At 43.3% G+C, this 14,517-nt stretch overlaps 1 protein-coding gene across 5 annotated transcripts in view; it reads right to left on the reverse strand.

Moving 5' to 3' along the window:
* The window catches only part of KDM2B (lysine demethylase 2B), a 715,168-nt gene that overhangs the window by 555,103 nt on the left and 145,548 nt on the right, over nt 1–14,517 (reverse strand). For all 5 annotated transcript variants that reach the window (XM_069214908.1, XM_069214905.1, XM_069214907.1 and 2 more), the window contains exon 5: nt 3,889–4,067. In XM_069214908.1, coding sequence (XP_069071009.1) covers nt 3,889–4,067 — 179 coding nt within the window. The remainder of the gene's footprint in view (nt 1–3,888; nt 4,068–14,517) is intronic.

Below are 14,517 nucleotides of genomic sequence, written 5' to 3' on the forward strand. Positions count from 1 at the left end.
TGACATTAGCATAGCTCCAGCTTTTGGTGGACTGTTTCTCTTCTTATATCTCCAAAGACCACTGCATGTTTCTGTGCTTAGCCTGGACACTTTCTAAAACTAGGGTTGCCCATATCAGTCATGTTTTCTAAATTAAATCATAATTTATTTTATTATTCAGGCATTGGAGTCACAGGTATTCAAAGACATCCTCTGTGTTATTTACAGAGCGATACCCCCTAAATGATACCTTTGTGTGCTATTACTGACTCTCAACACTGATGGAATGAGCGCCACTGGGATCCAGTCTAGGATGCCAGGATTCACTTTAGGCTGCATAGAAACCGTGAGCAGACTTTGCAGAGGAAGTGTACTTATGTTTTGTTTTGGATATCGAGCCTGGACCCAGAGGGAAACAACAGTATTTTGGACAGTTCTTGCTCACATTCCTGGGACATTTCTTTTTTAAGGTCTTCTTTATAGTGGAAGTAAGGACTTCTCACATTTCTCTTTGAGTCTTAGCTCAGCAAGGAAAAAATCAGACTAACAGAAAAACAAATCATTTTGTGCAAAACATCTATCCATTGTCCTCCAATAGATGTAAGGGTATCATACAGACTTAGGGCCTGATTTAGATATTGGCAGAGGGGTTACTCCGTCACAACGGTGACGGATATCCCGTCCTCTGGCATTTAAATCTCATTATTTCCGATGAGACTTAGATTTCGTGAGACAGGATATCCATCACCGTTATGACAGATAACCCCTTCGCCAATATGTAAATCAGGCCCTTAATCAACTTTAAGTGCCTATACAGTGTACCCCCTCGTGCCTATGCTCAATCCAACACCCTCGAATTAGCCGACAATCTCTTGTGGTGGCGCTAGACCAAGTCTGTATCCTTCTAATTAAGTTTCAACACCTATGGGATTACTTAGAAATAGTCAGTAACTGAAAGGCTGCCACAGACAGCAAATGGCTGTAAGCCCACCTCTCTAAGCTGCCTCCCCTATTTAGAGGGAGATGGTTTGCGGTGCTCCAGATGGTGGAGCTGCCACCAACCCTGCCATTAGAAGTGCCATTTTGATGGTTCTGCTGCCAAAGGAAATGCCACTGGAGGGGGTCATCTAGTTAGGGATTGCCCATCTGACGTCATTTCCACCAGCATCCCTTCCTTCCTGGACTACCATTGAAACCTTGATGGTCCTGGACAGTAAATCTTTTAAGTGCCTCCCCCAAGCTATTCTAAGCAACCCAGCATGTGAGGGATGTGTTATATCTGTTATTTGATTTTAGAAAATGGCCCCAAATTTTACATCTATATCGAAAACAAATAAATGACTATACTTTCAACATGCTGTCATGGCATTAAGGAGCTGCTGTCACATTACATTGTATATGTGAGCTATTTAGGGGGGGAATATCTTGTACAATAGGAAGCACCTATAAATTTGGAGGCACAGCTGCTGCTGCTAGTGTGGGTGAGGAATGGCATCTGCTATATTGGTTCAGCAACTGGGTCTCCACACTTTAAATAACCTTTTTAATTTTTTTCAATGAATTGCTATAAACAGATTTTGAGATTTTTGTCCATAGTGGTGACTGCAAGCTGTCTTTTTTTGTGTGAGAATTATCTACTCTCAGCTTGAAGCCTCTTGGGAGGCTAAACTTTTTTCCATGCTATTAAACATGTTGTTTTGCTTGTTAGAAGGGGAAACTGAGAGTGAAGAGAAACTTTTTTATGTGTAATCCTAGTTCTCCTTCATGGCAATCCTCACTGAGCTCAAAGAGAATAAATGTGCCCGTTATAAGGTTTAACAGTCTCTTCCTTTTTATTTTAAATTGATTATCTGAAGTCAGATATTCTGTTTTCAAATATAGCCAACTGAACAGAAAGAAGAAAATTCTGGAGGCAGCACATATTAAAACCCCTTAACTCTAATCTATTATGGATCAATTATTATTCGTTTTGGAAGATTTACACATACACCTATCAACAACTGTAAGCTGGCAAGGCAGACAAGTGATGCCCAGAAAAACACAACTCTAAATTTCAACACCTCCCTTCCACACATCCATTCCTTCTCAAGTAGATTGTTCCTTAAAATCTGTCAAACCTGGCTCTTGATAACTGGTTTGAGTTGCTAATCCCATCTGATTATATGATATTAGCAGTGGCAAGCAAAGAGGGAGTTGTGTTTTGACTGAAGATTTGAAGTGATGCAACAATCTCTCTCAGAAGTGGCCTTGAAACCTAGAACATGTCCTCGACTTTGATCAAGATAAAACCATCTGAGCATTCCTACAGTGCTAGGGGATGTCGTTTTTCATCCCAATCCCACGCAGCCTACGGATGCATCCAAGCACATTTTGTCACAAAACTTGAGTCATACAAGGTGGTAAGACACCAGAGACAGAACCTGTGAGCATCTGTCACTGACATCGGTTTGTGGCAGTCTTTACATGATTTGAATCCGATTGTTTTAGGGGGAGATATGTCCTTTGCGTACTGGGAAAATTCAGAGGAAAGTGTTTTCTGTCCAGGGAGAGAAAAAAACAAAGTGAGCTCCAGATCCGTGTGAGGCATGGAAAGAAAGGAACTGATGTCAGCGCTTGGAGGTGGAGGCTACATTGGCCACAACGTCACTTCTAGTGTGGGACAGACCTGATGTGAAGCTGAAAACTCCGCCACCACACTAGTGTGGGAATTACAGGGAAACATCTACTGATCAGCCTGCCCCTGAGAGTATTCAGAAGGTGAGGAATCTCTGGTTAGAAGCAGTCATTAGAATTGAGGTTAGAGATCTTAGCAGTAAGAGGAGATTGAAATGTTTTAAAGCCTCTCACCACTGCCACTTTTCCCACTCATTTAGAGTGGCCTTTTTCACTGGTGAGCAATACAGGTTCAATGATCTAAATTGTTTGGGTTACCAGGGGATTTTCTAAATATGCATGCCAGCTATAAGCTGGTCTGTGAAGCACCAGTATTTTTTCGGCTATGGACCTGCTCCACTCGACAATAAATCGACACTGGGCCTGTAAGTCATCATCCTACCTATCAAAGCTTTCTTCCATCCACAAATGAAGTTTTCCACAGCCCCTTTTAGCTTCTTCAAGCCTGGCGGAGGTGACTGTGGAGAAAGTTTCTGCGAAATGTATAATATTTTGTGCAAAGTATTCATTTTGATTGCAGCTATTCTACCTAACCAGGAAAAGCTATGTAGTTGCTGGGACAGCAACTCTTTACATACTGTATGCAGTAAGGGGGAATAGTTCAGACTCAATGTGATTGAGTGGTTGTTGATTGGATTCCCAGATATCATGAGTTGGCAGCCAGTATAATAGGAATTTTCCGCATCAGTGCGTTCATACGTTGATCTGGGATGGACAGGTTGAGTATTTTTTTATTTTTGTACATTGAGAAAGAAGCCTAATAAGTTCCCAAGTTGTGAAAGTTCTGTGATTAGGGCCTCGAGTGATTGTGTGGGGTTAGAGTGAGACCAGTACATTGTCTGCATACATGCTACACGCTCAGCTTGTGTATGTCCTTTAATATTTCTCTCCCCAGTATGTTGGCTTCTTGTCTAACTCTCAAATCCACTGGCTCCATGTAGAGCGTGAAGAGCAACAGAGTGCGCCAAGATCTAAATCAGGCCCTAAGTCTTATCAACATGTCCAGCAGAATGTGCAGGTGTGGACGTCCCAGTTAGCTGGGGCAGATTAATTTTGGGTCCGAAAACAGAATGCAGGTCTGCACGGGAAATGATGACCCCGTCACCCCCAATAAAAGAAAGGCAACATTATAAAATGAAACTGTTCAAATGTGAGCAAAATGCTCACATCCTGTAATTTGTCATATTAAAACATTACTGCATGACTTGAGTGTGGGCATTAAAACAAGAGCTTTACCACTGTCGGTCGCTTGATTATTTTCTCTAGTTTTGTGTGGCTAAATTCCAAACTGATGACGTTGTACAGCTTTTCTCGTTCCGTCTCTGGTGTTTCGTAATATCTTACAAACTGAGCCAAGGTCATATCAACGTTCTTTTGTGTGTTGACATCCATCACATCCACATTTCGCCGACTTCCTGAAAAGAACAGAAAAATACTTTTCTTTAATGAACATTAGACGGTGTGAAACACCAGCAAAAAATGTGATTCTCCACAAATGATTTATAGCATCTGATTTTATAATCATGCATTTTAAAAAGCATTACTCTCAGTAAAAAAAGGTTGTACCAACACGAAACATCCACGGTTTTGCACATAAAAAAACAGAACACTGGGTTAATAAAAGCAATGGCAGAGAAAAGCATTTTTCACAAAAAACATTTTAAGTCTATTAAATGGACACACCATATGTGCCTTTGTTTTGTTATGTTTCTGAATTTGTATTTTGTGATTTCTGTTAAACTATAAGCTAAAAAGATATTCAAATATATTTTAACTGTGCCTTCAGAACAAACTGTTAATTGGTTAAGGGTGGTTCATAACACAAATAAAAGCTCTACATGTATTAACTGTATATCTTACAAACTTTCAGAAACCAGTATTTTTATATCTGCTTTGTAACAATGAATATTATAAAAGTGAAGAAGACTGTTCCACTCGGTATACATGTTTGATTCATATTCCCAGTATATGTGAGATTATTTCACTGTTTCTAAGTATTAACAAGTTCCTATTTATTTTATTTCGAAGTCCAATGTGTAGCTCCAATGTATCTGTAGCACAAAGGATCAACAAGGTATTGATCCAAATTGTTTGAGGAAAAATGACAAATGCTAAAAATCAGAGACAAAAATGTACAGTAATGAGGCAAGAAGTGTGACAAAAGAAAATAATCAGGCAACGAATGCATTGAACTATGTCTTCCCATTTCAAATTACACATTTTTAGGGGGCGTGGTGTAGAGGTAGGGTAGAAAGGAATTCTTGAAAGCATGAAAGAACTTCTATTCACACGCCTGTGTTGAATTATGCAGTACCTTTATTGTAAGGATCTACAACAGCCAACAGCACCCTCAAGGTTCAGAGCCAGCCTCCAACTGCCTCTCCACCAGACTCTAGAACCCGAGGGCACTGATGCCACACAAAACTCACAGGACACAAACATAAGCAATAAAAGAAACATCATATAAAAAACAAGTAGTAAGAACAAAATACACAAATCCTAATAATACAAATACAATATGCCACATATTACATCATCTCCGTCCCTTAAAACAATAAATAAAACCATTAAGCAGATCAGCTCAAGACAAAATCCTTAAACTTAGAAGGTAATTTAACAATTTTATTGCTACGCGTAGACACAGGATTAGAGGTTTTCAGCATCACTTCTATGTAAACCTATTACCTTGTAATTAAAACCGCTATCTGACCTTCCCACTCCATAATCTGCTGATTGTGTGGTAACATCATCAAGAAACAAACCACTCGCAAGTCTTCCTCTCTGCCAGAGTAAATTTCCCTAAATATTTCTGCCTGTGAAGCAGAAATAGGAACAACACTTCCTATTCCACCATCCTTTCCCTTCTAGTAAGACCAATGCTTTTGTGACTTTTATCACCCTGACAGGCATGAAAACTTGGATTCTGCTTTAGGGACTCTTTGAGGTTTCTTTATCAATACCCAATCATGCAAATTTATTTCTGTATTCTTGAGCTTATTCCTGACATCATAGTTACTCTTTTGCATTAATTGTTTCTGTAAAACTCTGTGTTGTAGATCACTCAATTCACATCAGCACTTTTGAATCTGCCAACTAATGAATCAGCTAACCAAGCTGGTACAAGATTGGATCTGGGCTCCCTTCCTCTGAGAAGTGTGAAAGGAGAAATGCCAGTAGTTGAATGTGGCGTATTAGAATATGCCCAAATTTTCTCCTTAAGAAAATCAAGCAACTTACAATTAGTAGCCAAAGCTGTTTGAATCCCTTCCTTCAAAATACGATTAGCCCTTTCAACTAAACCATTAGAAGATGGACTATTATAAGGGAACTTGCAAGTGTTTAATATTGATCGTTCCATAAAGCTACCTATTTTCTTAGAAGTGAAATGTACTCCATTATCAGTAACAATTGTTGATGGAGCATCTTCTAATAAAGGAAGGTTAGATAGGAAAGAAATCACAGCATCAGTGTTGGCATCTTCCACAAACAAAAAATATATCCATTTCGAAAAATTGTCTATAGCAACATTTAAATACCTCATGTCCCTAGGCAAAAAATGAAAGGGACCACAGAAGTCCATAGCAATTTTGTCCTATGGCTTACTTGGAAAGGAAACACTGTGTAATGGTTTAGTGTTGCATTTCCAATGTTTATCTGACACAACACAATAGGGACATTTGTCAACAAAATTAGCAACTTGTTTATCCAAATTGGGCCACCAATACCTTTCTTTCAATCTTTTACAAGTTGCTGAGACACCTAGATGACCTTCATGTGCAGCTTTTAATAACCTCAACATTAAATCACTAGGTGGTATACAGACAGAGCCCCTCATACAAATATCATTATCACAAGACAATTCCATAGCTAGCTGACTGTAAGCATTCATCTCACCACTATATTTCTTCCTATTTGGCCAACCATGTTTGATGTGATGAAAAACTTGTGACAAAGTACCATCATTTGACATAGCTAATGCCCAGTCCTCCTCTATAAAGAAACCGCCAGAATCAGAGACCAAGTCCAATACTCCCACCACACACTTAGGGCCTCATTACAACCTGCTGTTTCGGCGATTGTACCGCCAACAGGCTGGCGGTACAATCTGGCGAATTAAGACCGTCGCTGGGCCCGGCGGTTTCCCTCCATGGTTGTCCCAGCAGTTTTAATCCGCCAGGGCAGCGCTGCCCAGGGTATTGCGAGTCCCCTTCCCGACAGCCTCTCCATGGTGGTAGAGACCGCCATGGAAAGGTTGGCGGAAAGGGGAGTCACGGGGCCCCCAGGCACAGCCCCACCCTGCTTTTCACTGTCTGCACAGCATGGCCGCAACACTCCCATGTTATGGCCGACATCCCCGCCGGCCCAGCGGGGATCTCATAATGCGGCGGGTGGGATTGCGGCCGCATGGGGGTCCGCTCGGCGGTTAAACCTTGGCGGGCGGCCTCCGCCGCCCACTAAGGTTGTAATGAGGGCCTTAGTGTCAGAAGTGTATGGTAGAGGAAGACGTGACAAACAATCAGCTCTAACATTTTTGCCACCAGACACATACTTCACTTCAAGATTATACTCATGTAACTTCAAAAGAAGACGCACAAGTCGGGCAGAAGCCTTTCCCAAGGCATTACCACTCAACAAGAATACCAAAGGCTTGTGATCAGTATAAATCTCAAAATGAGTTCCCCAACTATATGTCCTAAACTTTTGACCAGCCCAAACACAGGCTAAGGCTTCCCTTTCAATAGTGCTATAATTACTCTCAGCACTTAAAAGGGCCCTGTACGCAAATGCAACAGTATTTTCTTGTCCATTTACCCACTGACCAAAAAGAGCCCCAAGACCCTTAAGGCTAGCATCAACAGTTATAAACGATTTACGCGAAGGAATAAACGATTTCAAGGTCGGAGCTGACAATACAACTTGTTTCAAGCGTTCAAAAGCATCAATGACTTGATCATCCCAGATAAATTTACTGCCCTTTTTCAATAATGATCTAAGAGGTTGTACAATCAGAGCAAAACCACTGACAAATCGTGAATAGTACTCGCAAAGCCCAAGAAATGAGCGTAGCTTATCTTTATTTGCTGGAGAAGGAGCTTCCTTTTTAGCCTCAAGATCGCACATTTTAGGCTTAATGCCATCCGCCGAGATGGTGTGACCAAGATACTCCACACTTTCAACCATGAATCTGCATTTCTCAGCTTTAATGGTCACACCACAAGTTTGAAGTATGCCAAAAACGTTATTAAGAACCTCTCTATGTTCTCCTATTGTATCTGTGTGAATTAAAATGTCGTCCTGGAAGGCACAGACATTCCTCAAGTGACCAAATAACGAATCCATCATTTTTTAGAACACACTTGCTGCTGAAGCCAGCCCAAAAGGTAATCTGAGGTATTTAAAAGCACCATAAGGAGTAATAAATGTAGTCAAGTCTTGAGAGCTATTACTAAGAGGAATCTGATGATAAGACGAATGTAAATCAATGGTTGAAAAAAAACGTAGAAGTGCCTAAAGTGGTTATCAACTCTTGAATGTGTGGGGGCTGATGACAATCCACCAGGATATTTTTATTGAGTGACCTCAAGTCAACACATAACCTGAGATCTCCATTTTTCTTTTTGGTGATAACAATTGGAGAAACCCATTCTGAGGAATCAGTAGGAGTAATTATACTATCCAAAACGAACTTATCAAGTAACACCTTTAATTGGTCTCTGATAGACAAAGGAACAGGTCTGACCTTGTGTGACACGGGAACAGCTCCTTCTTTAAGTTTAATGCAGTGCTCAAAACCCTTCACTGCCCCAACCTTATCAGCAAAGACCTCCAGAAACCTCAGTGTGAAGTGTGATGGCACAGTATTGTTGGGTGTCAGAAACAAAACAGAGCTTTTGTCCTTACTGTGGGGACTGCCTCCTAGGGTTATGGGATCATCTTGACCTGGACGTAGTACGATGCCTAAACGAGCCAAGTCTTTCCATCCCACAATGTCCCTTCCTTTCACTGCTACATAAACCTCAGTGACAACAGACATACCCAAATTTTCTAAGGTAGCACAAAATAAACCCAATAAATCAATATCCTGGCACCCCAAAAGCTTTGGGAGAAATATCAGCACTTTCCAAAGACATGGTCGCAGGCCAAAATTGAAAGAAAGTCTTGTCTGCCAATATAGTGACAGGTGCACCTGAGTCAGCCATGATCAGAATTTTCTTTGAGTCATGAGTGCTTCACAGATAGGTCCCTTTAAATGCTTAACACAAACTCTCTTGTTGTTGTTTGGTAAATCTACCGTCAAGATTACATTAGAAAATTTACTTGAGCAATCTTCCACATCATCCATGTCTTGTGTATGCACACTACTAATTTTCATTTTGGTTCCAGGATTGAAGCCACAGCCAGGTTGGCTACATACAACTTGGAAATGACCTATTTTCTGGCATTTCAGGCACCTTTTCCCAAAAGCAGGACACGCTTGATTATTCTCTATGTGATTACGGGAACCACACCAGTAACAAGATTTTGCAAGGTGAGACTGCCCCTTCCTTTGTTTAACGGACCTCTCTTTAATGTAGCATACTTCAGAATCAACAACAATTTGACTGACAGTAGCCTGCTCACTCTGACTGCACACAACTCTCGAGGTAATGATAGATCTTTCAACGGCTTTCGCTAACTCCACAACTTCATCTAAAGAAGGATTACAACACGCCAATGGGCGCTCCTGGATTTTTTGGGGAGTGGCAATGGAAAACAAACTAATCTCTTATATACACATCCACAATATTGCCAAAATTACACTTCGCTGCAAGCACATGTAAAGTAGCCAAATACTCATCAACAAACTCATCACCTGACTGTTTGCACAACGCAAAATTAAACATTTCCAGCAACTCATTAGGTTCATCAGAGTACTGTTTCCTGAACCTTTCCTTTCCTTCAATATAAACATTCCAAACAAGACAATCACTTAACGGTGGTGGAATGACAGGCAAATTGTCGAAGACTCGTTGTCCGGCCAACCCCAGGTGGTTAAAGAGAAGAGCTAGCTTCCTGGGTGGAGAAAACACATTTGCATCTATTGCAATTAGATAATTCTCAAAATTCCTCAGACATTCACTCCATCTTATTTCAGGTTTCCCAGCTTTTTGTAGGAAAGGTGGGGGTTGTACTACTACATGGTTTGATGAAATTTCCACCAAAAAAACACAGTGTCCACAATCCACATAAGAAGAAATAAAGAACTTGAAAGTCAAATCAAAAACATATGCATAAAAGCAATTTGTATATAAAGTAAAACAACAATGAAATAATAAATGTTCACTTTAACATCTTTCTTTCTTTCCTCCTTCCTTGTTCTATTCGGCAACACAAAATCTTCAGAACATTAACTTTAGTAGCTGGACACCGACACGGGTATGCAATCACGAATGAAAGTTCTGAATGAGTACTCCGTCACGTTGTTCTTCAGCGCGAAGACCAGGTAAACGGTCGGGCACCCTGACCGCAAAACAACACAGAAGAAATGTGCTGGAATGTCTCCTTCCGGTTCAGTACGTGTTGACAAGCACTTTGCCAGGTAATTAAAGCACTGAACGCTGCTCGGCTCCGTTTCCACAAACGCATTGCCAGGCAACTGATGAAGTGCTGAGAGACGCGTCTTGTACTTCCCCGTCTCTTTTCCTATGCGTGACACGCGTTGCCAAGCAACCATTCACAATGACGTGGCAAGGACGCCTGCAGCGGGGTAACCATGGCCAGAAATCCACACGCTGCCTGGTAAGAAAACTTTAGCAGCAGCAACAACTGCAGCTCAGGCTTGAGTCGGTAAATGCTCTCGCGAACCCAAACGCTTGAGCGCTGACTCGTGCCTTACCGTTGATTTTGCCTCTTCTCACCTTACCCAGCAAAACCGTATCCACAAACGTCTCACGCGGTAAAACTTGACAGGAAAGGCTTGTTTCCTGTAAATAGTGCCTGAGGGTATTTTACCAAAGTTTCCAGCATCTACAGAATCCGAGGTGGTCGGTGGATCACTTTCACCCCACTCTTGGTACCAAATAATGTAGAGGTAGGGTAGAAAGGAATTCTTGAAAGAATGAAAGAACTGCTATTAACACTCCTGTGTTGAATTATGCAGTATCTTTATTGTAAGGATCCACGACAGCCAACAGCACCCTCAAGGTTCAGAGCCAGCCTCCAACTGCCTCTCCACCAGACTCTAGAACCCGAGGGCACTGACGTCACACAGAACTCACAGGACACAAACATAATCAGTAAAAGAAACATCATATCAATAACAAGTAGTAAGAACAAGATACACAAATCCTAATAATACAAATACAATATGCCACATATTACACGTGGCTATGCCGGTGACCAAGATGGACGTGTAGCGTTAAAGTTCCATGCGGATCGGTCCCAAACATCGGGTTAACCCAATAAAGACTGGAGTCGGGCACTGCGGCTGGTCCATAAAGCAGATGCTGTGCGGCGATAGCCTGGACCACGGCGGTGAGTTTACAGGCTGCACATAGCGATAGGCGGCAGGTATTGGACCCCAGGAGTAGCTGGGCTGCTGGGACGTGGCCTATTGGGAACCCCTTCCCCAGACTCGCTGGGCTGGCAAACGGGGTGCAGTTGGTGCCATGTGGCACCCCCCTCCCGGCCTGGATTGCCTACTTGTGGTGGGTGTGCGACTAGTCCAGGTAACAGTAGTTACGAAGAGGGGGGCTGCCACCTTAGTGGTGTGCTTCACTGCGCTGCTCTCGCTCTTGGGAGCATTCCTGAACACTACATCACTACATCACTAGCGCATTGGACTGGGGCCACACACTGCGATACTGGACTGGCGTACACACTCAGCCATGGATAAAACAGACCCCAGGCAGCACAGACTCACCTTCCACAGGCAAACGCAATTTCAGCAGCAGGGGGAGAACACCATGCAGGAACAGGGGTGACATGGAGATGGTGACGCAGAGCTGATGGGCAGCGTCGCCACTATTCTGACAGAGCTCCATGCGGGCTTCAAAAGCCATTGATGCTAGGTTTGACATGATGGTTGGACGCCTGGACAGGATGGGCGAGCGTCTTGACCGTCAGGACGTTCCAATGGGCCAGGCGGAGGACCGCATATATCAGATGGAAGACACCACTACTAAAATCACCAAAGGTTTGGAAGTGCTCGAGACCCTTCTCCGCACTGTTGTAATTAAGAACGAGGATCTAGACGCAAGAAGTAGACATAACAATATACGCATCCTTGGGCGTAGTGGAGACTACAAACACAGGACGGATGGACCTCTTTGTAAAACATTTGCTTACCGAACTGTTAGACCGCTACAGCTTTATATCTACATTTGGTGTGGAGCGAGCCCACAAGTCCCTCATGGCGCATCCAGTTCCCGGTGCATCCTCCATCCACTCATCACCCGCCTGCTCAATTTTATGGACCACAACACCTCTTTGTGACCGGCCCGCGAAAAAGCCAGGCTACAATACCATGGTGCAGCATTTTCCTTCTACCCTGATCGCACTTCTACTGTACAGGAGGCCGGGAGGAAATTTCAGGAAGCAAAGACTGCCCTTCGGAAGCATGGGCTCCCATATGGTATGCTGTACCTTGCCAGACTACGCGTAGATGTCCCAGATGGGAAACCATGTATCTTTGATAAGCTGACTGAGGTGCTAGACTAGTGTAAGAAACTCCCCAAGTCACCGTCATGCCAGGACTGTGTGACTCGCACTGCCTTGCCGACGCTCCCCTCCGGAGCAGCCAACCAGGAACTCTTCACGTCGGACTAATGGTTAATTGATCACCTGGATGGGCGGGCGGGTTGGACTCAGGGGCCTGGATTCTGCTGCTGATCCAGCCTTTCCTGACTGCAGGCCCTGATGTCCTGAACTGATTGCATACTTTTTGGGGCTCCTAATTAAACATTAATTCTATTGTTCCAGTATATTGGAGAAATGGGGTCTGTCCACAGTAGAATTGCCACCCCTCCAAGGCTGACACCATGTTACTTACCTTTTTTTGTTTCATTCCTTACTCAAGGGGTTTGGGTTTTACCAGTTATGTTCTCAACAGGTGTGGGACGGGGGTTGGGGGATGTCTATATGCACCTAGTTATTGCATTGTCGATATGTTTACATGTTGCAAACAAATGCGCACATACGCAACTCTTGCATACCATTATCCACCGGGTGGATGACTGACACAAAGATACCAACACATTAGACTTTGGACATCACACTACTATTGTGGAACATTAGGGGCCTTATTAATCCAGGTAAAGGGAAACAAGTACAACAGTACCTGAAAAGGCATGGCGTACAAATAGTTTTTTTTTTTTTTATTGTATTTTTTTTTTTTGTACAAAAGAACCACCTGCAGCCCACCTCTAACTCCCCACTGGCCACACACTGGGGTCCACATTGGTATTTCTCCAATTATAGCTCTTACTAAAGGGAGTCTGCATCCTGATCCACAAGACCTTATCATTCCACCACCAACACACCACATCAGACACCAATGGCAAATTTCTGCTCGTGAGGGGCATTCTTGTCGGACACCAAGAGCACTATTTAATATATATGGCCCAAACACTGCCACCCCAGAGTCCTTTCATACGATACCGTTGCTCTTAGACAAGGAACCTGCAGAGCATTGATAATCGGGGGAGATTCAACTTGCTGCAAGACCCCACACTAGACACCACCTCTCCACACTCTTCTACCAAACCGCGGTCGCTACAGGTCTTCTGTGACATGTGTGAAATGCACTCCCTCTATGACTCCTGGAGGCGATCCACCAACACTTTGCTTCCCTATACTTTGTATTCTGCACCCCATGGCACCTGGTCCCGGACTGCTTTCTGGTTGCTGTCGTCCTTGATTATGATGTGGCAGGGCACCCGCTCAGATCATTACCCAGTCCGAATTAAGCTGCAGACTATATGGAACGTCTGCAGCGCTTCCCCGCGCTAGCCCTGCACGACAATGTTTTCGCGAAGAGATCTACTCAGCAATAACTGAATATTTCAATATTAACAGGGCCCCGTCGTGGGCAGTGCTATGGGAGGCCTTCAAGGCATACATTAGGGGAATAACCATATTAAAACACTCAAGCATACTGCGATCTATTCGGCAGGATCTTACTAGAGTGGAGACTGCCCTGACCAAACTAGATCATTAACCCCAACGAACCTTCGATGCGGGCTAGGTCCCGCCTTATGGATGAATTTAGGGAATTTGCAGAACGCAAACATTAATTTAAGAGTAAATACGCTCAGGCAGGCCGATATGGTGAAGGCGAGCGACCTAGCTGTATGCTGGCCCTTTTCATTCGCCCAACCCGATCCGCTTCCTATGTCCCTGAGATAAAAAGGCAAGATGGCACTACGGCCTCTGGCACCACGAACGTTCATGCACAAGTCCTTGACTATTACAAAACGGCTGTATACTGCACAGACTCATTCCAGTTCCCTGTCTCTCCTACAATATTTGGAGGAGGTGGCTATGGTGTGGCTAACTTCAGAGCAACAACAATTCTTCAGTGAGCCTTTCACCAAGGAGGAATTTGTACTGGTCATAGATGCCTTGGATGGCTCTAGGGCACCTGGGTCGGACGGCTTCATGGGCATCTTATATAAAACATAAAACATACAAGAATCGCCTGACTCCCCACCTCCTTAATATGTACCAGGAAGCAGTTGTACAGAAAGTGCTTCCCCCACACTTACAGGCGCAGTGATCACTCTGCTCCTGAAGCCAGAAAAAGACCCCCACGCTATGTGGTTCATACCATCCTCTGTCTTTATTGAATTTTGACAACAAAATCCTAGCGAAGTTGCTTGCTAATCG

This window comes from Pleurodeles waltl, chromosome 11 (assembly GCF_031143425.1).
Source record: "Pleurodeles waltl isolate 20211129_DDA chromosome 11, aPleWal1.hap1.20221129, whole genome shotgun sequence".
Taxonomy (NCBI): domain Eukaryota; kingdom Metazoa; phylum Chordata; class Amphibia; order Caudata; family Salamandridae; genus Pleurodeles; species Pleurodeles waltl.